The 26,651-nt window shown below is 47.5% G+C and overlaps 1 protein-coding gene across 11 annotated transcripts in view; it reads right to left on the bottom strand.

The window, feature by feature from the left end:
- Nucleotides 1-26,651, bottom strand: part of LOC132207693 (utrophin-like) — a 425,643-nt gene that overhangs the window by 74,824 nt on the left and 324,168 nt on the right. For 7 of the 11 annotated variants that reach the window (XM_059643598.1, XM_059643601.1, XM_059643600.1 and 4 more), the window contains one exon: nucleotides 18,456-24,550. The exons of 3 other annotated variants lie outside the window; for them this stretch is intronic. In XM_059643598.1, the coding sequence (XP_059499581.1) occupies nucleotides 24,389-24,550 (162 nt within the window). In that variant the 3' untranslated portion in view covers nucleotides 18,456-24,388. Of the gene's footprint in view, nucleotides 1-18,455; nucleotides 24,551-26,651 lie in introns of those variants that run through there. One more of the 11 variants, XM_059643595.1, reaches the window with a different exon arrangement.

Here is a 26,651-nt window from a genome sequence, read left to right as displayed (position 1 = left end):
TAGGGACCCTGTACCCCAATGGTGTCAATGTGGACTTGACAAACTTCAAAATCTCCCCTCCCCGACCGCATTCCAAAACCAGCCCAGCTGGTCCCTGCCTCCCTAACCTGTCCTTCCTCCCACCTATCCCGTCCTCCCACTTAATTTCTCCTCTATCCGTCTTCTATCGGCCTCTCCTCTCTCCCTATTTATTTCACAACCCCCTTCCCCTCCCCCATTTCTGAAGAAGGGTCTCGGCCCGAAACGTCAGCTTTCCTGCTCCTCTGTTGCTGCTTTTCCTGCTGCGTTCATCCAGCTCTTCACCTTGTGACCACAGTCACAATGATCTTTAATTGTAAACTAATCTGTCATATTATTTGATCTGTTAAGGCTTTAAACCTAAGCCTAGCCTCAGCCCTAATGTTCACACTTGCATAAACAAGAAACCTAGCCTCAGCCCTAAATCTTATTTACTGGGGGCTGTGCGTTTATGGTTATGTACTTTATGTACTTGAGCTCTGTGCTTTAGGTTTTATCTAACGTGGGTTCTGTGTTTAATAAGAACCAAAAGAACTGTGGATGCTGTAAATCAGGAACAAAAACAAAGTTGCTGGAAAAGCTCAGCAGGTCTGGCAGCATCTGTGGAGGAGAAAAACGAGTTCACTTTTCAGGTCCAGCAACCCTTCCTCAGAATGGAAGGGTACCCAGGCTCGAAAAGTTAACTCATTTTACTCCTCCACAGATGCTGTCAGACCTGCTGAGCTTTTCCAGCAACTTTGTTACTGTGTTTAATAGTTTATTTACAGAAGGTTCTGTGCTCTAGGTTTTATTTACAGGAGGTTCTGTGTTTTCGGGCTTTTTACAAGGGACTCTGTGTTTTAGGAAAATTTACGAGTGGCTCTTTGTTCTGAGTTTCTTTTTTACAGTGATCTCCGTGTTTTAGGGAATATTTACAGTGAGCTCTGATTTAGAGCTTGTTTACAGAGGGCACTGTGTTTTAGGGTTTATTTACAGCTAGCTTTGCGTTAGGGTTTACTTACAGGGAGCTCTCTGATTGAGGGTTTGTCGGTAGTGAGATCTGTGTTTAGGGTTTATTTACAGTGAGATCTGTGTTTTTAGAGTTTATTCACAGGGTTTTCTGTATTTCATGGTTTATTTACAGGGTTTTCTGTGTCTTTGGGTTTGTTTACAGTGATCTGTGTTTTAGGGTTTATTTACAGTGAACTCAGCGTTACAGGGCTTATCTTCAGGGCCCTCTCTTTTTTGGGCTGATTTACACGGTACTCTGTGATTTAGGGCATATTTACCGGAAACTCTGTGTTTTAGGGTGTACATACATATTCGAGGGTCAGTATGGAGGGAGTGCCAGGCATCAGCCCTCACCCTAACCTCAGCCCAAACCCTAACCTTCACCATTGGCCTAACCCTAACCAGAACAGGAAAGAGCCTAAGGGGCCAAATTGTGGGTACGCACCCTCAAATGGAAGGAGAGGGGCACCTTCTTCCTCCTCTCCCCCAACCCGACCTACACCCCCACCCCCACACCCACACCCTATCCCATCCCCCATCCCAAAACCCTATTCACACTCCCCCTCTACTTTTTATTCGAAAGAGGAATCCAAAATTAGCGGTGTGCACCCATAATCCCTATTTCTGCGGGTGCGGGAATGCTAGATAACCCCCAGATTAGGGTTGCGCCAAAATAAAAGCAGCCTCTGGCACCCTCTCGCCGTGCCCCCCCACCCCGCAACCTGACCTTTATGATAAGGGGTGGGTGCCTTCCGCCTTTAAAGGGTTGGTTTGTCGGGAGGGTGGAGATGGGGAACCGATGCTGCCTTTCGGGGACCGAGCCGGCAGATCGCAGCAAAGATGAGCACCACCACGGGCGGGCCGCCAGGGGGCTGCAGTCACAAGAAACATCGCATGGGCCCAAGCTATGCCTGCCTTTTTGTGGGTTGCATGGAACAGTCCCTCTTCCGTAGCGACACTGGCCCGAAACCCACCTCTTCCTCAATAACTTAACGACTGTATCGGCGTCGCCTCGTGCTCCCACCAGGAGCTTGAACAGTTCATCCACTTCACCAACACCTTCCACTCCAACCATAAGTTCACCTGGACTATTTCTAATACCTGTTCACCTGGACTGTTTCTAATACCTGTCTCACCTTCCTGGACCTCTCTGTTTCCATCTCCGGCAACCACCTAGAAACTGATATCTATTTCACCGACTCCCACAGCTACCTAGAATACATCTCCTCCCACCCACCTTCCTGCAAAAATAACATCCCCTGTTCTCAATTCCTTCACCTCCACCACACCTGCTCCCAGGATGAGGCATTCCACTCCAATACATCTCAGGTTTCCTAATATTTCAAGGACCGCAAATCCTCCCCACGACTCCCACAGTGGTCGAGAACGCCCTTGACCGCGTCTCCCACATTTCCCGTAATTCATGCCCCCTCTCCGCAATAACAACCAAAACACAATCCCCCTCATCCTCACGTACCACGCCACCAACCTCTGGATCTAACGTATCATCCTCCAACCATCATCTTCAATCCGACTCCACCAAAGACATATCTCCCTCCCCACCCTTATCTGCTTTCTGGAGGGACCACTGTCTCTGTGACTGCCTTGTCTGCTCCGCACTCCCCTCCAGCCCCAATACAGCTGGCACATTGTTCCCTGCAACTGCAAGAAGTGCTACACCTGCCCCTATACCACTCCCCTCACTCCCCATCCCAGGCCCTAAGAACACTTTCCACCTCAAGCAGATGTTCACTTGCACATCTGCCAATGTGGTCTCCTGCATCCACTGCTCGCGTTGTGGCATCCTCTACATTGGGGAAACCAAGTGGAGGCTTTGGGACCGCTTTGCAGAATACCTACACTTAGTTCGCACTGAACAACTGCGCCTCCCAGTCGCGAACTGTTTCAACACCCCCTCCCATTCCTCAGACGACATGTCCATCTTGAGCCTCCTGCAGTGCCACAACGATGTCACCCAAAGTTTGCAGGAACAGCATCTCATATTCCGCTTGGGAACCCTGCGGCCCAATGGTGTCAATATGGGCTTCATAAGCTTCAAAATCTCTCCTCCCCCACCGCATCCCAAAACCAGCCCAGCTCGCCCTTGCCTCCCTACCCTTGTCCTTCCTCCTACCTCAAGCCCCAACCTCCGTCTCCTACCTACTAACCTCATCCCGCTCCCTTGACCTGTCCATCCTCCCTGGACTGACCCAGCTCCTTCCTACATCCCCATCTACCCTCACCTTTACTGGCTCCATCCCCACCTCTTTGACCTGTCTGTCTCCTCTCCACCTACCTTCTCCTCTATGTATCTTCTATCCGTCTCCCCCTCTCTCTCGTTATCTCAGAACCTCCTTCCCCTTCCCAATTTCTGAAGAAGCATCTAGGCCTGAAACATCAATCTTCCTGCTCCTCTGATGCTTGACCTGCTGTGTTCATCCACCTCTACACCTTGTTATCTCAGATTCTCCAGCATCTGCTGTTCCTACTATCTCTGCTAATGCAGAAAACTTGTCTGATATCCCGCAAGCTATTCAAGTCCTGGGAGACGGTTGCTGAGGGCTGATTAATATTATGCTTCTTCAAACGATGACACGATGGTATTGTTCTGAATAGGTTAGAAAATTAACATGTACTCAGGGATAGACACTGATGTAGACACACGTTTTGCAGCTGTCAGCAAAATAAAGCCGTGAGGATTAAAACTGTGAAAGGGCTGTAAATGGGGTGGAAGGAGCATTTTAATTCAGCCTCCCTTTCATAGTGAAAGGTATGACTAGCTGGCAATTTTTTGAATGAAATGCGGTAATATTAAACAAGCTATGCCAGTAAGAGGTCAGTAAAGTTATGAATGAATGAGAGCGTGAGAGCGCTAATATGTAGTGCTTGTGGGCGCATTGGTAAAGAGGACCTTTTGTACAACAGTATAGTAAAGAGGCTTGCACCAGTAATTATTTACCAAAATTCACTGGAATCTGGGCTGGTTCCCGCAGATTGTAAACTTCCTTTTTAAACAGTGGTGTCACATTGGCTGTTTTTCAAAAAGCACGTAACTATAGGTCAGTTAGCTTAATTTCGGTTGTTGGGAGAATGCGTGAATCCATCATTAAGGAAGATAATAGCAAGACAACTGGATATAAATTGTCTCATTGGGAACAGCCAGCATGGGCTCATGAAGGGGAGGTCATGTTTAATTAATTTGGTGGAATTCTTTGAGGACATACTTGCATGGTGGACAATGGGGAACCTGTGGATATCATGTATCTGGATTTCAAGAAGGCATTTGACTAGATGCCAAGGCTGCGACATGAGATAAAGTTGCATGACATTACAGGTAATGTATTGGCATGGACAGAGGATTGATTGACTAGCAGAAAACAAAGAGTAGGGGTAAATGAGTGTTTATCTGGTTGGCGATCAGTGGCTAGTAGTGTGTCTCAGGGATCAGTGTCGGGACTGCAATTGTTTACAATTGATACAGATGATTTATAGTCGGGGATGAAGTGTGGTGTGTCAACATTTGCAGATGACACTAAGATGAGCGGTAGAGCAAAGTGTGCAGAAGAACTGAAGGCCTGCAGATGGTTATACAGTCTAAGTGAGTGGGCAATGGTCTGGCAGATGGAGTTCAATGTCAATAAATGTGAGGTCATCCATTTTGATAGGAATAACAACAAAGTAGGCTATGGTTCAAATGGTAAAAAAATTGCAGCATGTTACTGTGCAAAGTGACTTGGGTGTCGTTGTGCAGGAATCGCTAAAAGTAACATTGCAGCAGGTGCATAAAGGCAAATAGAATTTTGTCTGTCATTGCGAGAAGGATGGAGTTTAAAAACAGGGAGGCTATGCTGCAGCTGTATAGGGTCCTGATGAAGCTCCACCTGGACTACTGTGTGCAGTTTTGGTCTCCTGACTTGAGAAGGGATATACTCTCACTGGAGGGGGCACAGAGGAGACTGACTTGGTTGATTCTAGAGTTGAGAGGGTTGGAATATGAGGAGAGACTGAGTTGGCTGGGATTATACTCAGTGGAATTCAGAAGAATGAGGGGAGAGTTTCTAGAAACATACAAGATTATGAAGGGAATAGATAAGGTGGAGACAGGGAGGTTGTTTCCACTGGCAGGTGAAACGAGGAGGAGGCGGGTATAGCTCAAAATAAAAGGAAGCAGATGTCAGGACAGGAGGAACTTCTTCACCCAAAGGGTTGTCAATCTGTGAAATACCCTGCCCAGTGAAGCAGTTGAAACTACCTCGCTGAATGTGTTTAAGGCAAGACCAGATCACGTTATGAACATGAAAGGAATTTAGGCTTATGGTGAGCGAGTGGGTGAGTGGAGCTGAGTCTCAAAAAGATCAGCCAGGATCTTATTGAACAGCGGGGCAGTCTCGAGGGGCCGGATGGCCTACTCCTGCTTAGTTCTGATGTTTTTCTATTATAATGTTATAGAGCCTCACAGAAAAAGGATATTTTAAAGCAATTCACCCTGCATAACTGAAGACGCACCAGCCAGAGGTTCAGAGGAAGGATCACCTGACCCAAAACGTTAACTCTTTCTTTTCCCTCACAGATGCTGTCAGACTTGCTGAGCTTTTCCAGCAACTTTGGATATTTCCCTGATTTGCAGCATCCGCAGTTCTTCCGGTTTTTACTGTGTGTTTTGGTATTTATTTACAAGGGGCTCTTTACTTACAGCCAGCTCTGTCTTTTAGGGTTTATTTGTAAGGGGCCCTGTTTTACGGATAATATACAGGTCGGCTCGATGTTGGGGTGTATTGACAGGTGCTCTGTGCCTTCGGCTTTGTTTCGAAGGAACCCGGTATTTCACCTTTTACTTCCTGGGGGAAATGTGTTCGTGTTCATTTAAAGGGGTCTCTGTATTTGAGCGTATAATTACAGGGGGTGAAGTTGATATTGTAGAAGTTTGATTAAACAGGACTCTGTGTTTTAGGGGTTATTTACAGTGAAGCCCGCTTTTTCCGGATGAGAGAAAGGCGTTTGAGGGTCTCTGTGCAGGCGGCTCCGTGTGTGAGGGCGAGGAGTGCGGCTGAAGCTTGGTTTAGTTTGGGCCTGAGGCTCTGCTGAGTGCCGGATTGGGCTAGCGTGAGGGCTGAGCTTTTCCAGCAATTTTGTTTTTGTTCCTGATTTTACTGTATCCACAGTTCCTTTTAGTTTTTACTTTTTTTTAGTGTTTATCTACAGGGGGCTCTGAATGTCAGGGTTTATACACTGGGGTTCCTGTGTTTTCGGCTTTATTTCACGGGTGCTGTTTGTTTTAGGAGGCTCTATTCTTTAGTGTTCATTTACAGGGCCATCTGTGTTTGGGGTTTATTCACAGTGAGCTTCGTGTTTTAGGAGTAATTTAGTGGGTTCTGTGTGTTCGGACTTAGATACGGGGGCTCTGTTTTCGGGTTTAGTGAAAGGGGCCTTTTTTTTAAGGAGTTATTTACAGGGCGCTCTGTGTTTTAGGGTTGGACATCAGCGACCATCTCACAATGATCACTCCCACAGATCTGACCCGCCGACAGTCCTGCAATCTGTTAGTCCTGAGCATCTAATCATGTAGCACTCCCATCAATTCTGACCCTCTGATAAAGAGGCACTTTCTCAGACCAACACAGTGACAATGCCACAATTCCTCACTACTGACAAAGTACGAACTTCTGACAGAGGTAATTCCTCAGTATTGAGCCTCCAATAGAAATGCAATACTTCCGTACTGACCTTGTGAATGTGTTGCTCACCATTAATTCTGAACCCGTTCCAATGAAGCTCCTCCTCTGTGTTCAGTCTCTCATAATCATGCACTCTGGCTGTTCTGATCCTCTGACAATGCTGCAATTATGTATGAATTATTATCTTGTATTATCAGTACAGGACTCCCTCAATGCTTCCTCCATTACACTGAGGTCTATCGTTTATATCGGCTCCAACAAACCTGCTCTTATTTAACGGGCCAGGCATTGCTTCACTTGTACAGATTTTGTCAAGTCCTGCTGATGTTTCTGGGAGGACTTTTTCTGACACCTCAGAATTGACCCCTGACAATGTTGCACTCCCCCCTCACTAATGACCGCACCTGAGCTGTAATACCTCGGGGCTAACCTCCTAATTATGTAGCACCCATGAATTCTAAGCCCCTAAAATGAGATGCTGCCTCAGTATTGACCCTCTGTTACTAATGCACCAAGTCAGAACAACCCTCCAGCAATGTGACCCTGCCTCAGAACTGACACTGAGAATGAGGCACTCCTTCAGCACTGCATCTCTAATCATACATTACATTGAGACATTCCTTGTGTACTGACCCTTTGAACAATCAGGCATTCCCTCAGTACTGACAGTCTGACGATTGTGCACTCCCTCGGTACTGGACCTCTGATAATGAGGCACTCCCGTAGTACTGACCTCTCATAGACCTGTAACACCTCAGCCCTTCTGCTCTGACAGTGCTGATCTCCTGACAATGAGGAGCTCCATCAGATTTGACCACCTGACAGAACTGCAATACCTCAGTATTGCCCCTGTAATCAAGTGGCACTCCTTCAATTCTGACCCGATCACAATGAGGCTCTGCCTCGGTACGGAGTGCCTGAAAATGATGAAATCGCTCAGTGCAGACCCTGTGACAATGAGGCCCTCTCTCATTCTGACCATCTCACAATGCTGCAATACATCATTACTGATTGTGTAATGTGTGGGTCTCTCGCAATTCTAACCCATTTTTCATGAGGCACTGCGTCAGTTTTGACGCTGTGACAATAAAACAGCCCCACAGTTCTGATACGCTGACAGTGATTCAATACCTCCGTACTGACCCTCTGACAACGAGTCAGTGCCTCAGAACTGTCCCCCTGACAATAAGGGAAACCGTCATACTGACCCGCTGCTTCTGAGGCCCTTCCTCCACACTGACATCCCAGTGCAAAACTATTTCAGTCCTGGCCCTTGAAATGTGAGCAACTTCCTTAATTCTGTCCCCCTTAAATGGCAGCACTCCCTCAGCATTGACCCTTTGACAATAACGCACTCCCACATTTCTGACCCTGTGACAATGAGGCACTCCCTACCCCTGATGCTCAGACAGCGCTTCAATACCTCAGGACTGATACTCTGGCAATGAGGCACTCTGTCAGGACTGACCCCAGGATAGAACTGTAATATGTCACAACTGACTTGATAATTGTTTAGCAGCCTCTCAGTCTGACCCCACGACAATGAGGCACTGGATCAGTATGGATCGCCTCTGACAAATGCGCTCCATCAGAACTAAACCTCTCACAAAGAGGGACTGCCTCAAGACAATGCTGTGATTGAGTCAATCCCTTAGCCCTGAATCTCTGATCATGTGGCTCTGTCTCAGCTCTGTCACCATTACCTTGAGACTTACCCTCCGTAATGTTCCTCTAACAATGAGGCACTTCCTCAACACTGACCATCCAGCATGGAGTCACTGCCTCAGGACTGACCACTTGACAACGAGACACTGGTTAAGAACTGACCTGCTCACAGAGCTGCAATACCTCAGTACTGACCCTCTCATCAAGGGACACTATCTGAATTCTGACACCTGCATAATGAGGCGCTGCCTCAGCGTTCACCCTCTGACAAACTCCTGAGGACCCCCTGTAAAGACTGACAGTCTCCCTGGACGTCCTATAAATACTGACAGTCTCTCCTGGACTCACAATGAACACTGACACACTCCTCAGGGACTCTTTGTAAATACCCACACACACACACACACACACACACACACATTCACAGGGACACCCTGTAAATATTGACACACACACACAACCTGTGACACCCTGTAAATATTGACACACGACCTGGTCATCCCCTGTCAAGACCAACAGAGTCCCCGGGGACACACTGTAAATATTGACACATCTGTGTGACCCCCTGGAAATACTGACAAAGCCCCTGAAATCACCTGTAAAACTGACACACTCCGTGGGACCCCCTGTAAATATTGACACAGTCCCAGCAAATCCTGAAAATACTGACAGTCCCTGGGACCCTCTGCAAAGACTGACGCATTTCCCGGGGCCTCCTTTAAATACTGAAAAATTCCCGCGACCTACAGGGGTTCAGGGACTGTGTCAGTATTGACAGGGGCTCTTGGTGAGAGTGTCAGTATTTACAGGGTGTTCCGGGGAATTTGTAATTATTGACAGGTGCTCCCGGGAGTGTGTCAGTAGTTACAGGCGGTCCCATGGAGGGTCAGTATTTACAGGGCATCTCAGGGATTGTGTCAGGATTGACAGGGAGACTTGGGGAGAGCGTCAGTAGTTCCAGGGGGGCCCGTGGACTTTGTTTTTTCAGCGGGTGTTAGGGAGAGCTACAGTATTTCAAGGTGGTCCCAGGGAGTGTGCCAGTGTTTACAGGGATTCCAGGGGAGTGTGTCAGTATGCACCGAGCCCCTATAAATTCTGACACGCTCCGCAGGACTCCCTGTAAATACTGACATAGTACCTGAGAATCCCTGAAAATGCCACCACACTCCCAGGGACCCTCTGTAAACGCTGACACGTTTCCCAGGGCCCGCTTAAAACACTGAAAAATTCCCTCGGCCTCCTCTGTGTACTGACACACATACCCGGACCCTTGTACGTATAGACACACTCTACGCAACTAACCACAAATACTGGGATATCCCGTAAATACCGACACACACCTCACGACACACTGTAACTACTGTCACATTCCCTGGAATCCGCTGTAAATACTGAGAAACTCCCTGGGGCTGCATGTAAATACGGACACATTTCCCAAGGACCCCTCTAAACACGAACACATTCCCTGGGACTTCACCGAAACACTGACACATTCCACGGAACCCCCGTAAACACTGATAAACTCCCAGGACCCCCTGGAAATAATTACACATTCCCCATTTCCCCTGTAAATACCGATACACAGCCCGGAAATCCCGTAAACACTGACACACTCCACCCCCGGATACCGATACTCTCCCTGGGACACCCTGCAAATACTGATGCAATCACCGGGACCCCTGTAAATTCTGTCACACTCCTCGGGAAGCCCTCTAAATACTGACATATTCCCTCGACACCCTTTAAATACTGGCAAAGTCCCAGAGAACCCCTGAAAATACTGCCACACTCCCCAGGACCCTTTGTAAATACTGATATATTCCCCGGGACCAGCTGCAAATATTGACACATTCCCTGTCCCCGCTTTCAGTACTGAGAAACTCCCTGGGACTCCCTGTATATAATGACACATTTCCCAGGGTCCCCTCTAAACACTGACACATTCCCCAGGAGCTCCTCGAAATACGGACACACAGCCCCAGATCCCTGTACAGACAAACTCCCTGCGACCCACTGTCAGTCTTGACATACTCCCTGAGACCCCCTGGAAATACCGACACACCACCCCTCCCGGGACCCCCTGGAAATACCAAAACACTGTAGGGATTCTCTGATTCTATTCTATGATGCCCTTGTCCTGTGAATGAATAAATAAAGAAACCTGGTGAAGCCGCCAAACAGCATAGCCAGCAAGTGATAGACACAGCAAAGTGATCCCACCATCAATAGATCAAATCTGAGCTCTGCAGTCCTGCCACATCTCGTCATTTACTGTGGTGCACAATTAAACAACTGATTGGACGTGAAGACTCTACACATATCCCCATCCTCAATGATGGAAGAGCCCAGCACATCAGTGCAAAAGATAAGGCTGAAGTATTCATAGCAATCTTCAGCCAGAAGGGCCAAGTGGATGATTCATCTCGGGCTCCGCCAGCATCACAGATACCGGTCTTCAGTAAATTCAATTCACCCCACGTGATGTCAGGAAACACTTGCAGACACTGGATACTGCAAAGGTCACAGGCCCTGACAATATTCTGGCAATAATACTGAAGACTTGTGCTCCAGAACGTGCCGCTCCCCGTGCCAAGCTGTTGCAGTCCAGTTTCAACACTGGTATCTACCCGACAATGTGGAAAATTGCCCACGTATGTGCTGTATTTAAAACATAGGACAAATCCAACCTGGCCATATACTGCCCTATCAGGCTGTACTCAATCATCAGGAAAGTGATAGAAGGTGTCAGTAACATTGTTATCAGGCAGCACATGCTCAGCGACGGCCAGTTTGGGTTACGTCAGGGCAGCTCAGCTCCTGACCTCATTACAGCCTTGGTTCAAACATGGACAATACAGCTGCATTCCAGAGAGGAAGTGAGAGCTCCAGCCCTTTACAACAAGACTACATTTGACCAAGTGTGGCATCAAGAAGCCCGAGCAAAACTGGACTCAATGGGTATAAGGGGACAAATTCTCCACTTGCTGGACTCATACCTGGCACGCAGAAAAATGAACGATCTTATTGGAGGTCAGATATCTTCGCTCCAGGGGATCCCTGCAGGAGTTTCTCGTGGCAGTGTCCGATATAACCATCTTCAGCTGCTTCATCAATGAACTTGCGTTCATCATAAGGCCAGAAGTTGGGATGTTCCTGATGATTGCACAATGTTCAGCATCATTCATGATTCCTCAGATCCTAAAGCAGTCCTTGTCCAAATGCAACTAGATCTGGGCAATACCCAGGCTTGGTCAGACAAGTGGAAGTTACATTCACACCACAGAAATACCAGGCAATGACCGTCACCAACAAGAGACAACCACCCCTTGACAAACAATTTGTTACATTCACTGCATCCCACACTGTCACCGTCGTGGGGGTGAGCTTTGAACAAAAACTGAACCAGACGCACCACACAAACACAGTGACTACAAGAGCAGGTCAGAGGTGAGGAATGCTGCGGCGGCTCACCCACCTCCTGATTCCCCAGAACGTGTCCACTGTCTACAAGGCATAAGTCAGGACTGTGATGGAACGCTCCCCATTTACCAGGATGGCTGCATCTGTGACAACATGCAAGAAGCTTGACTCCATCCAGGACAAAGCAGCCCAGTTGACTGACACGATATCGACAATCATCCACTCCCTCCACCACCAATGATGAGCGGCCTCAGCAGCACTGTGTAAGATCCACAAGATGCACGGCAGAAATTCGCCAAAGCTCCTCATGCAGTCCCTTCCAAACCCATTAGAGCTTCCATCTCGAAGGACAAGGGCATCAAGTACACGGGAACACCTCCTTCAATCCCACTCCAAGCCACTCGTGATTCTGATTTAGAAATATATCCGGAATCCTTCACTGCGACTGTTCAAAAGATGGGAATTCCCTCCCTCATGGCACTGTGGGGGCAACCCACAACAGGCGAACTGCAGCGGTTCGAGGAGGCAGCTCACCACCAACATCTCCAGGGCAATTAGGGATGGGCAATAAATGCTGGACCAGTCAGTGACACACACATCCAACAAATAATTGAAGAAACAAACTCTTATTAATTACAGTGATTTTTCACAGTCTCACAGCCAGCCATGCCTCATATACACACATCTTAGTGACAATGTGGTGACCGTAACCAGGCCCACAGTGAGCCTGGGCTCATCCACACTCCTCCCAGTCACATTTCTGATTTGAAAAATACACCTTTTTCACAAGAAATCTCTTTGTATATGTACAATGTCACAACTGCAGTTGCGTTCTGTCCAGATGCATATCAAATAAACAAATAAAGCATTGGACTTTGGCTCCACCCAATGAACCAAAGACCTCTCTTAGACATACAACAAAAATATTTACATACATGTGAGACACGGGGAGGGTCCGATAACTGAATGGACCCTCATTTACCTTCAGCAGGAAAACCTCAGACAGTGGTCCTTCCCGACTGTGCCTCGGCAGCAGCAGCCCCATCGTCCCAGTTATGCCCCAAGCTTTTAGTGCATCCCAGTTATGCCTCGTGGACACACCACCTGGTTACTGACAGGGAGCCTGGCAGCATCTATACGCTTCCGCGTCATGATGCGGTGACTGTAAATGGTCTCACAGTGGCCCTGGCCTCATTCGCACAACTCACAGGAAGTCCTACTTGACTGTAAACGGTCTGACAATTGCCCTCACCTCATTGACACACCTCCAGTAATTATACAGGGACACAAAACAGTCTCACACCAAGCATGGCCTTATTTACACTCCTCCCAGAAACTAAACAGTGATTGTAAACAGTATCACAGTGGGCCTGGCCTCATCTCCATGCTTCCGACTTACTATACGGTGACTGTGAACAGTCTCACAGCAAGTCTGTCCTCATCCGTGCACCTCCCAATAACTTTTTGCTGAAGGTAAACATTGAGCCTGGCCTCATCCACACACTCCCTGTAACTATACGGTAACTGTAAAAGGTCTCACACTGAGCCGAGAGAGAGTAGGAACTGCTCATGCTGGAGTCTGCGATAACTAGGTGTGGGCTGGATGAACACAGCACGACAGGCAGCATCAGAGCAGCAGGAAAGCTGATGTTTCGGGTTTCACCCACAGCCACTTCCAGGGCAGTGTACTGTGGCACAGGCCAACAAGGTGCACATAAACAATCTGACAGGATTCTCACCACCCGCCAATCTATGTTTTGTTGTTTGTTGGAAAGTTCTGATGATGACACATTGTACCAAATGACTTTGTCAGTCTGCTCTGGGAACTACACGACAGGATCCAGCCTCTCCTTTTCCCACAGGGTCTCGAGCATGCTGCGTGCTGACCACGACCTGATGGACTGGCGGTCAGACGTTTGTTTCTTTGCAAATTTCACAACAAAGGATATATGTTATAGAACGGTCCAACTACTTGGAGCTTTCCGTGGCAGAGAGGCCAGTCCCTTCGTTCGCAACACTGGGATCAGGTCGGACCTCAGGACATAGTGACACTTGGTCTTTACGTACTGAGAGTCTACACACAGCTTAATGCACAACAAGGTGGACATCAGGATGAGGGTGACATTGGGTACGTTCTTCCCCCACTTAGCCAGAGCTTAGTACATGGAGTTGTTGCAGACACGGTCTATCTTAGGCTTCCAGTAGGAATGGAAGATGGCTCGGATGAGGGAAACAGTGCAGTGTGGGTGATGGGCCAGAACTGTGCCATGCACAACAACAGAGAGAGTGCCTCACACCTGATGACCAGGATTTTACCCACAATGTGCACCTAGAACATAGAACATAGAACATAGAACAGTACAGCACAGAACAGGCCCTTCAGCCCACAATGTTGTGCCGACCATTGATCCTCATGTATGCACCCTCAAATTTCTGTGACCATATACATGTCCAGCAGTCTCTTAAATGACCCCAATGACCTTGCTTCCACAACTGCTGCTGGCAACGCATTCCATGCTCTCACAACTCTCTGCGTAAAGAACCTGCCTCTGACATCCCCTCGATACTTTCCACCAACCAGCTTAAAACTATGATCCCTCGTGCTAGCCATTTCTGCCCTGGGAAATAGTCTCTGGCTATCAACTCTATCTATGCCTCTCATTATCTTGTATACCTCAATTAGGTCCCCTCTCCTCCTCCTTTTCTCCAATGAAAAGAGACCGAGCTCAGTCAACCTCTCTTCATAAGATAAGCCCTCCAGTCCAGGCAGCATCCTCGTAAACCTCCTCTGAACCCTTTCCAAAGCATCCACATCTTTCCTATAATAGGGCGCCCAGAACTGGACGCAGTATTCCAAGTGCGGTCTAACCAAAGTTTTATAGAGCTGCAACAAGATCTCACGACTCTTAAACTCAATCCCCCTGTTAATGAAAGCCAAAACACCATATGCTTTCTTAACAACCCCCCTGTCCACTTGGGTGGCCATTTTAAGGGATCTATGTATCTGCACACCAAGATCCCTCTGTTCCTCCACGCTGCCAAGAATCCTATCCTTAATCCTGTTCTCAGCTTTCAAATTCGACCTTCCAAAATGCATCACCTCGCATTTATCAAGGTTGAACTCCATCTGCCACCTCTCGGCCCATCTCTGCATCCTGTCAATGTCCCGCTGCAGCCTACAGCAGCCCTCTACACTGTCAACGACACCTCCGACCTTTGTGTCGTCTGCAAACTTGCTGACCCATCCTTCAATTCCCTCGTCCAAGTCATTAATAAAAATTACAAACAGTAGAGGCCCAAGGACAGAGCCCTGTGGAACTCCACTCACCACTGACTTCCAGGCAGAATCTTTTCCTTCTACTACCACTCGCTGTCTTCTGTTGGCCAGCCAATTCTGTATCCAAGCAGCTAAGTTTCCCTGTATCCCATTCCTCCTGACCTTCTGAATGAGCCTACCATGGGGAACCTTATCAAATGCCTTACTGAAGACCACATACACCACATCCACAGCTCGACCCTCATCAACCTTTCTAGTCACATCCTCAAAAAACTCGATAAGGTTTGTATGGCATGACCTACCCCTCACCTCCCAAGGCTTTCTGCACGCCCCAGGCTCTCTGAACTGTGTGCCCAGCACTTTTGGGTAATCTGCCCTGACGGTGAAGGGAATGAAGGATCATTCAGGCCAGATCCCAAAGAACATGGCCTCACTCTTGTCTCGATTGACCGTGGCTCCCGAGGCCAGTTTGAAAGGGTCACAGCTGCTCATGAACCTGCGCACTGACACTGGGGCTGAGCAGAGATTGGTGACATCGTTATCTTACAGGGACGCTTTGACCTGCAGGCCCGCTCTACCTGGAATAATCACACTTCTCAGGCTCACATCCTTACTGATGGACTCAGCAAAGGGCTCGATAGAGTGGGCAGCCCTGCCAGACCCTGGATCTGATGGGTAAGCTCTGTGATTCCCATACGCAGATTGAGACTGCGCGAATGATGTCGGTGTAGATCTGTCGGGCCCAATTGCAGATTCTCTCCCCAAAGCCCATTTTATAAAGCACATCCCACATGTTGGTACGCAATATCCTGCCAAAGGCCTTCTCTTGGTCCAGGCTGATGAGGCAGGTATCCACCCCTCTGTTCTGCCTGCTAGTGATCGTATCCCTAGGAGCGCGAGGCTCTCAGAGATCGTCCTGTCCGCTGCAGCACAGGTTTGGTCAGGGTCAATCACCAATCGCAGAGCAGACCTGACCCAGTTACACATGACTGAGACAGGATTTTGTAGGCTACATTCGCCAATTATCTTGGTCGCTGATTTCTAACTTCCTCCCTCACTCCCTTCCACTTGTAGGTCAGGGTGATGATACCATTCCTCATGGATTTGCGCATAGTACCTGACAGAAGCATACTGTCGTACAGCTCCAGCAGCCTGAAGGATGAGCAGAGCTCGATACGTTTGTCTCAATCTGACATCCTGACAACACCAAGCTCCAGCAGGCCCTGGCCACTCAACCCCCAAAGAGCTGAATACAACTCAGCTGGAAAGGCATCACCTCCCACAGTTTTATTCTTTTCTAAGGACTCGAAGGCCTTCCCCAGCTCATCCAGAGATAATGGTCAGTCCAGGCTCCCCTGCTTGGTGTTGTCAAAGACCCCCAGGATCGAGGACAGGAATGACTGGGAGTCACGGCACTGTCTGTGGGCATAGTGTCATAGGGACTGGCTTAAAAGGATTTGCCGAGCTTCAGGATGTCAGATTGAGACAAACTTATCGAGCTCTGTTCATCCTTCAGGCTACTGAGCACAAGGCTCTCCTTTAGCCTCTTCAAGAAGGAATGTGAACACATCTCATTCGGTCACATGCAGCTGTAAAGGACACTGATTAGGCCTCCATTGGAATACCGTTTCTAATTCCAGTCTCCCTGCTGTCGGAAAGATGTTGTGAAACCGGAAAGGATTCAGAAAAGATTTACAAGGATGGTGACTGGGTTGGAGGGTTAAAGCTAAAGGACGAGGCTGAACAGAATGGGGCTATTTTCCCTGGAGCATCAAAGGCTGAGGGATGATCTGATAGAGATTGGTAACCGCATGAGAGGCATGGATAGGGTTTATAGACATTGTCTTTTCCCTGGCGTGGGAGAGTCCATAACTGAAGGGCATAGGTTTAAAGTGACAGGGGAAAGATCTAAAAGGGATTTCAGGTACATTATTTTCATGCAGAGGGTGGTGCATGCGTGCAATGAGCTGCAAGAGAGGGGACGAGAAGCTGGTACAATTTCAACATTTAAAAGCCATCTGAATGGGAAAATGAATAGGAAGAGTTTAGAGGGATATGGGCCAAATTCTGGCAAATGGGACTACATTTATTTAGGATATCGAGTCAGCATGAACAAGTTGGACCAAACGGTCTGTTTAAGTGCTGTCTGTCTCTGACTGTTATGATCTCTTGCTGCACAGTGCAGACCCTGAACCGCAAGATTATCTTGGAGGCCTCCGAGGCAGAGAGTGGGGCTTGCTGCCTCGACACCTCCTGGGGCTCCTCGGCGACATTGACCCGATTGTCTGGAGTAACAGTAGGTTTTGCACGGGTTTCTGGAGTTTGAACAGTTTTGCCCAACTCTCTCTCATCTTCTGAACACTTTTCAGGACAAAGAACTTCTTGATGTTCCCTTTGACTGCCTCCCACCAAGTGCAAAAAGGGTCTTCATCCTTCTCCAACCTGTGTGCTCTCTTTTGAGCTTCTTAATGATTTTTCTGGGGTCAACAGTTTCACATTCAGCTTCCATGTTCCCTTGCCAGCCCACTGGTCATCCTGTAGGTGACAGTCAGCCAGCAGGAGGCAGTAGTCAGAGAAGAACACCGGCTTGACTTCAATGGATATGATCGAGGACGTGTGGGCGCAAACAGGAAATCTGTCCAATGGGTGTATAGACACATCTGGCTATGACCAGGTGTTTCTACTCTGTGCTCAGTCTGCAGGGGTGCTGAAGATGTTATGCAGCTTGGCAACTTCAACCGTTTCCATCAGAAATCTGGACGTCGAGTCCAGTTCACTGTCATACCCTCCATATTGTTCATTCGTGCCGATGATGCAGCTGAAGTCTCTGGCCAGAGTGACTGGCCTGGACATGACCAGCAGCAGTGGAAGCAGGACGGCCAACCCCTCACTCTTTCCCAGTGGGGTCTCCATGTTAATTACTCCGGGAAGCGTTTCTATATGAGCCTGGCCTGATCTGCACATCTCCCAGAAACTATATGGTAACTGTAAACAGTCTTAAAGTGAGCCCGATTGATTCACCCTCCTATCAGTAACTTGCCAATGATTATTGCCTGTTTCACAATCAGTCTAGTCTGATCTTCTGTTCCTCTGAGTGAATCCTCTGTCCTCTTCCATTCAGCCCGTGCCTTTGAGAATACAGCCAGATTCCCCTTCAGGCTGCATTTCATTCTCCTCACTGTCTCGGTGCTGCCACATACATCACCTGTCTCTCCATTTCCGTCTGCAATAGTTCTGTGAAACCCATCCCCCTCCCCGCCCCACCTTCCAGCTGCAATGTTGGAACATCACCACATTGGGCATTGCCATTAGTGGTCCAGCTCATTCATATTTCTTCACAAAACAGAAACACAACTCATCAACAAGACTAAGTGGCAGGCAAATGAGATACATCATCCATCTAAAAACAGTTTGTTCTTCAAAAGTGGAACTAACTTTAATTTGTATGCGTACAATAGAATCAGGAAGAATAATACATATATAGCATGCAACTCATTTCACTGAACACATTTGTGCAAATAAATGATATCTCTGCAGTTCAACCAATTCCAACAGCATAACATTAGAGACAGAGCATTTGGAAATGATACAGAAATTTCAGATACTAATGATTTAAAGAGGAGCACAGATCGGGGAAACTGAACATGGTGTACACACAAAAATCCATTTCGCAATTGCAATGCCTCATTCAGGCAATTACATCTCTCTCCCTCAGTCTCAAATGGTAACATCTTCCCATTCGATTTTCTTCTACTCTCTGGGCCACCCCCAATTAGCAGTTCCCTTCTCTCCCCAGTTTAGCGTCATGCCTTCCTTTACACTAGTATGTAATGGTACCTTTCTAGTACATGTTTGATTTTCGATGAACACACCGCACTGGTTTGTGACCAGGTCGGCCAGTTGAACCTCTCAGAATGAGAGTTGACTGATTGCTCCATATGAACAGCCCAAATCAGGGAGCCCTGGCTGACAGATAAGAAGTGTGAGGGTCAGAGACGCTGACACCCTGGCAACTATCTCTGAATGAGGCAGTGCTAAAGTTGAAGACAGATCATTTGTAAATAAAAGTTGAATTGAAGATCGACACTGGCCTCTGTATTTCAAATACTCATTTAAATTACATTTTCAGCACTGGGTTTGAATATTATTGTTATCCTTTTGTTATCAAACATCTCTGTGTGCAGTGATCAGCAGGGTTATAACATGGAGGTGTCGGAACAGGATTGTTTAGATTCCCTACAGTGTGGAAACAGGCCCTTTGGCCCCACAAGTGCACACCAAACCTTGGAGCATCCCATCCAGACCCACGCCCCTGAACACTGTGGGCAATTTAGCAAGGCCAATCCACCTAGCGTGCACATCTTTGGATTGTGGGACGAGACTGAAACACCTGGAGGAAACCCACGCAGACACAGGGACAAGGTGCAAATTCCACACAGACAGTTGCCTGAGGCTGGAATTGAACCTGGGTCCCCAGTGCTGTGAGGCTGCAGTGCTAACCGCTGAGCCACCGTGCCGCCCCATATCGTGTTGCTTTTGCACAAACTTTGATGAAGAGGAAAATGCCACTGATAATGGGAACTGCAGATGCTGGAGAATCCAAGATAACAAAGTGCGGAGCTGGATGAACACAGCAGGCCAAGCAGCATCTCAGGAGCACAAAAGCTGACATTTCGGGCCTGGACCCTTCATCAGAGACGGGGATGGGAGAGGGAACTGGAATAAATAGGCAGAGGGGGGGATGCGGACCGAAGATGGAGAGAAAACAAGATAGGTAGAGAGGAGAGTACAGGTGAGTAGGTAGGGAGGGGATAGTTCAGTCCAGGGAAGATGGACAGGTCAAGGAGGCAGGATGAGGTGGTAGGTAGGAAATAGAGGTGTGGCTTGAGGTGGGAGGAAGGGATGGGTGAGAGGAACAACAGGTTAAGGAGGCGGAGACAGGCTGGGCTGGTTTTGGGAAGCAGTCGGGGGAAGGGAACGGCTGGGCTGGTGTCGGGGGAAGGGAACAGCTGGGCTGGTTTTGTGATGCAGTCGCGGGAGGGGAAGAACTGGGCTGGTTTTGGGATGCAGTTGGGGAGGGGGAGTTTTTGAAGCTTGTGAAGTCCACATTGATACCATTGGGTTGCAGGGTTCCAAAGCGGATTATGAGTTGCTGTTCTTGCAACCTTCGGGTGGCATTATTGTGGCACTGCAGGAGGCCCATGATGGACATGTCGTCCAAGGAATGGGAGGGGGAGTTAAAATGGTTCGCGACTGGGAGGTGCAGTTGTTTGTTGCGAACCGAGTGGAGGTGTTCTGCAAAGCGGTCCCCAAGCCTCTGCTTGGTTTCCTCAATGTTGAGCGGGTCAGGAGTGAGGGGGCAGGTCACTGTGTCGGGGCCAGGACTGCAGGGGCAAGTCACTGTGAGCGGGTCAGCACGGAGGGGGCAGGTTGCTGTGAGGGGGTCAGCACGGAGGGGGCAGGTTGCTGTGAGGGGGTCAGGACAGAGGGGGGAGGTCGCTGTGAGTGGGTCAAGACTGAGGTGGCAAGTCGCTGTGAGGGGCTGAGGACTGAGGGGGCAAGTCGCTGTGAGCGGGTAAGGATGGAGAGGGCAAGTCCTTGTGATTGGGACAGGACTGAAGGGGCGAGTCGCTGAGAGGGGGTCAGGACTGCAGGGACAAGTCGCAATGACGGGTCAGGACTGCAGGGGTAATTCGCTGTGAGTGGGTCAGGTCTGCAGAGAGAAGTCGCTGTGAGCAGGTCAGGACTGCAGGGGCGAGTCACTGTGAGCGGGTCAGGACTGCAGGCGCTAGTCGGTGTGAGCGGGTCAGGACTGCAGGCGCTAGTCGGTGTGAGCGGGTCACGACTGTAGGGGCAGGTCGCTGCGAGTGGGTCAGAACGGAGGGGGCAAGTTGCTGAGAGCGGGTCAGGACTGGAGGGGGCAATTCGTTGTGAGCATTTCACTGAGGCACTGTATCCCATTTCCATCTGTCAGTGCATCCCATTTGTCTCAGTCACTGCATCCCTATTTCCCTCCGACACTGCATCCCTATTTCACTCAGTCACTGCATCCCATTTCACTCAATCACTGCATCCCATTTCACTCAGTCACTGCATCCCATTTCACTCAGTCACTGCATCCATGCTGCATGGTATATGCTATGTATAAATGTGGCATAAAATCCTGACTTGTATGTTCATTTCCTCTTGTAATAACATGTGGCATCATTAGCATCCTTAATCACTTGCATTTAATCGGAAAGCCTGGTACAAACACCAGATAACATGACAGTCCGAACAGAACGCATTTTCCAATGCTTTAAACATATAGTCATGTGTGTCTCAGTGAATAAAAATCCTCCTCATTTTACTGCAATTAAATCTCATAATAAAGGGAGTATGTCTGAAAGTCGTCTCATCCGAAGGAAACCAGACTTGCTCCAGGAAAGCTGCTAAAATATATCAAGAAAAATATATATGAAATGATTCTAGAAATTTCTGCAACACAAAGATCAAAGGAAACAATAGTTTGATGAACACACTGTTAAGTGTTGCACTTACACATCACATTTTGGAAAACAAACCACACTGATTTTCTACTTTATAAAAAAAAAAATTGTTCCAAGTCTTCATTATGCAGCACTGCAGTGAACTGAAAAGGTGTAGAATTTTAACATGCATAGAAAGTATGTGCACAAGTCAAAGCAAACAAAAAAAAGCCACTTCTGTCCTAAAAAGACAATATTATATGACAAAAAGGCAGGGAAGTTTGAGAACACAGCATCATGCTTCCTGCAGAGATAGAGTTTTGCCTGCGTCATAGGGCCGATCAGGGATGGCATAGGGAACTTGGGTGTGGAGCCTGAGGAGGTAGGGGAAGCCCTAAATGAGTTTTTTGCTTCTGTCTTTACGAAAGAAACAAACTTTGTAGTGAATGAAACGTTTGAAGAGCAGGTGTGCATGCTGGAATGGATAGAGATAGACGAAGCTGATGTGCTGAAAATTTTGTCAAACATGAAGATTGACAAGTCGCCAGGCCCGGATCAGATTTGTCCTCGGCTGCTTTGGGAAGCGAGGAATGCAATTGCTTCGCCACTTGCGAAGATCTTTGCATCCTCGCTCTCCACTGGAGTCGTACCTGAGGACTGGAGAGAGGCAAATGTAATTCGTCTCTTCAAGAAAGGAAATAGGGAAATCCCTGGCAATTATAGACCGGTAAGTCTCACGTCTGTCGTCTGCAAGTTGTTGGAAAGGATTCTGAGGGATAAGATTTATGACCATCTGGAAGAGCATGGCTTGATCAAATACAGTCAACACGGCTTTGTGAGGGGTAGGTCATGCCTTACAAACCTTATCGAGGTTTTGAGGATGTGACTAGAAAAGTTGATGAGGGTCAAGCTGTGGATGTGGTGTATATGGACTTCAGTGAGGCATTTGATAAGGTTCCCCATGGTAGGCTCATTCAGAAGGTCAGGAGGAATGGGATACAGGGGAACTTAGCTGCTTGGATACAGAATTGGCTGGCCAACAGAAGACAGCGAGTGGTAGTAGAAGGAAAAGATTCTGCCTGGAAGTCAGTGGTGAGTGGAGTTCCACAGGGCTCTGTCCTTGGGCCTCTACTGTTTGTAATTTTTATTAATGACTTGGACGAGGGAATTGGAAGGATGGGTCAGCAAGTTTGCAGACGACACAAAGGTCGGAGGTGTCGTTGACAGTGTAGAGGGCTGCTGTAGGCTGCAGCGGGACATTGACAGGATGCAGAGATGGGCTGAGAGGTGGCAGATGGAGTTCAACCTTGATAAATGCGAGGTGATGCATTTTGGAAGGTCGAATTTGAAAGCTGAGTACAGGATTAAGGATAGGATTCTTGGCAGCGTGGGGGAACAGAGGGATCTTGGTGTGCAGATACATAGATCCCTTAAAATGGCCACCCAAGTGGACAGGGTTGTTAAGAAAGCATATGGTGTTTTGGCTTTCACTAACAGGGGGATTGAGTTGAAGAGTCGTGAGATCTTGTTGCAGCTATATAAAACTTTGGTTAGACCGCACTTGGAATACTGCGTCCAGTTCTGGGCGCCCTATTATAGGAAAGATGTGGATGCTTTGGAGAGGGTTCAGAGGTGGTTTACCAGGATGCTGCCTGGACTGGAGGGCTTATCTTATGAAGAGAGGTTGACTGAGCTCGGTCTCTTTTCATTGGAGAAAAGGAGGAGGAGAGGGGACCTAATTGAGATATACAAGATAATGAGAGGCATAGATAGAGTTGATAGCCAGAGACTATTTCCCAGGGCAGAAATGGCTAGCACGAGGGGTCATAGTTTTAAGCTGGTTGGTGGAAAGTAGAGAGGGGATGTCAGAGGCAGGTTCTTTACGCAGAGAGTTGTGAGAGCATGGAATGCGTTGCCAGCAGCAGTTGTGGAAGCAAGGTCATTGGGGTCATTTAAGAGACTGCTGGACATGTATATGGTCACAGAAATTTGAGGGTGCATACATGAGGATCAATGGTCGGCACAACATTGTGGGCTGATGGGCCTTTTCTGTGCTGTACTGTTCTATGTTCTATGTTCTAACTGTGGGCACTGTAAATCAGCAACAAAAGCAGAAGTTGCTGGAAAAGCTCAGCAGGTCTGGCAGCATCAGTGAAGAGTGAGATCTGAGGAAGGGTCACAGGACGCGAAACATTAACTCTGACATTGTCTATGTCATTGTGAGTTATGTCTATTGCTTCAGCCAAATCCAACCAACTCTGAATGAAAATCAATGCTTAAGAAATATCCAAAACATCCGCTGTCCCCGTTGTGGCTTCCTCCACATTGGGGAAACGATGCAGAGGCTTGGGGACCACTTTTCAGAACACCTACGCTCAGTTTGCAATAAACAACTGCACCTCCCAGTCACGAACCATTTCAACTCCCCCTCCCATTCCTGAGAGGACATGTCCAACCTGGACCTCCTGCAGTGCCATAATGACGCCACCCGAAGGTTGCAGGAACAGCAACTCATATTCTGCTTGGGAACCCTGCAGCCCAATGGTATCAGTGTGGATTTCACAAGCTTCCAAATCTCCTGTCCTCCCACTGCATCCCAAAACCAGCCCAGCTCGTCCCTGCCTCCCTAACCTATTCTTCCTCTCACCCATCCCCCCTCCCACCTCATGCCGCACCCCTATTTCCCCTCATCCCGCTCCCTTGACCTGTCCGGCCTCCCCAGACTGACCTATCCCCTCCCTGCCTCCCTACCCATACTCTCCTCTCCACCTATCTTCTCCTCCATCCATCTTCCATCCGCCTCCCCCTCTCTCCCTATTTATTCCAGAACCCGCACCCCCTCCCCATTTTCTGAAGAAGGTTCTCGGCCCGAAACGTCAGCTTTTGTGCTCCTGAGATGCTGCTTGGCCTGCTGTCTTCATCCAGTTCCACACGGTGTTATCTCGCGTTCTCCAGCATCTGCAGTTCCCATTATCTCTCCAAAACAAAGGCTGCTGTCTTTCAAAACCCAATCTCAGATTTTGCAGATAGTCCTTACCCTGAAAAAATACCAAATATGTATAAACAGGAAAACTGGAGGTGAAACCATTCAAAAAATTTTCATTGGCACAACAAATGTTCCAACTGTAAAAGCAGGTTAAGCACCTGTATATAAGGAAACTTTAAACAGACACTTACAGCCAACAAATGTGAGAAATTTCCATTTCTTGCTGGATTACCAATTTTGCTGTTGGGAAAATAGGCCTCGGCTTAGCAATGTAAATTCAAACAAGATAGCCCCCTCTCAGAACTCAACACTCAGTCGTAGAGTTCTGTTTTCACAGGTTGGCGTATAATAGCATCAAGCACAATACACCAAATCTTCTTTGGTACCTTTTCCTTCCATAAAACTGCTTTTAGTAGATGCACACAGAAATCATTTCATACACGTTGAACAGTTGGTAAGTTCAAGAGGCCAGTTCCAGCACTTCGACTTGCATCTGCTTCATCATCAAAACAGAACAAAATAAAGACCCACTCTTTGTAAGTCACATTTTCCATTTTTAGTGACGAGGTGAAGTGCGAGAACTGCTCACTTGATGTTAAAATCTCCTAAATATGTACCTATATATTTCAATTCTGTGAAATATGTGGAATGAGTTCGAGAGAAGGATTAATTTTCTTGTGCTGGGAGAGAGCTGGGACAGATAAAATAGGTTGAATGGCCTCCTCCCATGCTAAAAATGTCCATAACTGTTCTTGGCCCTGCGAAATTGAAGTGGCCATCCTTTCATTATGACTGTGAGACGCAGCATGTTACGATAGATGGTACAATGAAGAAATCCTTTGTTATTAATGAATTTTTCAGCACTAGGCATTCTTCCGAAGTCAAATGTTCGATATGTACCTGTTGCACTGACTTGGTTCCAAACAGTTATAATGTGGAGGTGCTGGTGTTGGACTAGGATAGACAAAGTCAGAGCTCACATGACATCAGGTTATAATCTGACAGGTTTATTTGAAATCACACAAGCTTTGGGAGTGCAGTCCCTTCATCAGGTGCGGTCAGGGAGGTAAACACACAGACACACAATTGATAAGCAGACAGATCAAAACATCATACAACTGGTGTGAGTGGAGTGTCAGATAATAAGTCTTCATCCAGGATGTTTGTTTGTTTGCAGATATTTTGTTGAAGAAACACACAACTTGTCGTGACAGTCAGTGTGGTATCTTATAAATTCTTGCTTTTGAAATAAAGGTTAAAACTCTAAGACAGATTCTGAACACAAGCCTCGAAACTACAAGTCAGAGTCTGACCTGAGATGTCACCTTTTGTACATTCCTGTTGCGCTGCCTGATTATCATGACAACACAGCACTGACATGGACTTTATAAACGCTTTACTTGCCTCTAACACTCTTGGTCACCTGTATAGAGTTATTATCTGACACTCCACTCACGCCAATTCTATGATCTTTTGATCTCTCTGCTTATAAGCTGTGTCTCTCTGTGGTCACCTCACGAACTGCACCTGATGAAGGGGCTGCACTCCAAAAGCTTGTGTGATTTCAAATGAACCTGTTGGACTATAAGCTGGTGTCATGTGACTTCTGACTTCAAACACTTACAGAATGTGTCTTCAATCCTACCGTGACTTGACAATAAGTCAACTTCTTAAAATTTATAAAATGAGAATGTCAAGTGAAGTATGTCTAACCTTGAGCGTTTAAAAAAGGAAACATTACAACCACAGTCCAGTCAGACAGTAAAGACAGAAGGAATGATTGAATCGACTGTGTCTGACACCACACAATTAATCCCCCTGATGGAAGAAAGGTTGGCTGCGTTCTCTTTCTTCAGGAACGTCCAGCTAATACCACCTTACTACTGCTTGTTTTATTCATCTCATGTTCCATCTAATTCCTTGCAGTCTTGGTCAAACCCTCATGTAATTTATTCAAATTTTCAAAGAAATAAATTTAACTTTATATTCCACAATTTTAACATCTCCTTTTAAGGTTTGAACAGTTCAGTTCGTACAGTGCACATCTTGTGTTATTAACTGGAGAACATGGTGGAAAAATCAAGATATATTGACAAGTAAACAAATGGCTAACTTCTGTTTCCTTGTCAGTAATGCCTTTTGAACAGAACATT

Source organism: Stegostoma tigrinum, unplaced genomic scaffold (assembly GCF_030684315.1).
Source record: "Stegostoma tigrinum isolate sSteTig4 unplaced genomic scaffold, sSteTig4.hap1 scaffold_124, whole genome shotgun sequence".
NCBI lineage: Eukaryota > Metazoa > Chordata > Chondrichthyes > Orectolobiformes > Stegostomatidae > Stegostoma > Stegostoma tigrinum.
This window is presented reverse-complemented; position numbering and strand designations above follow the sequence as displayed.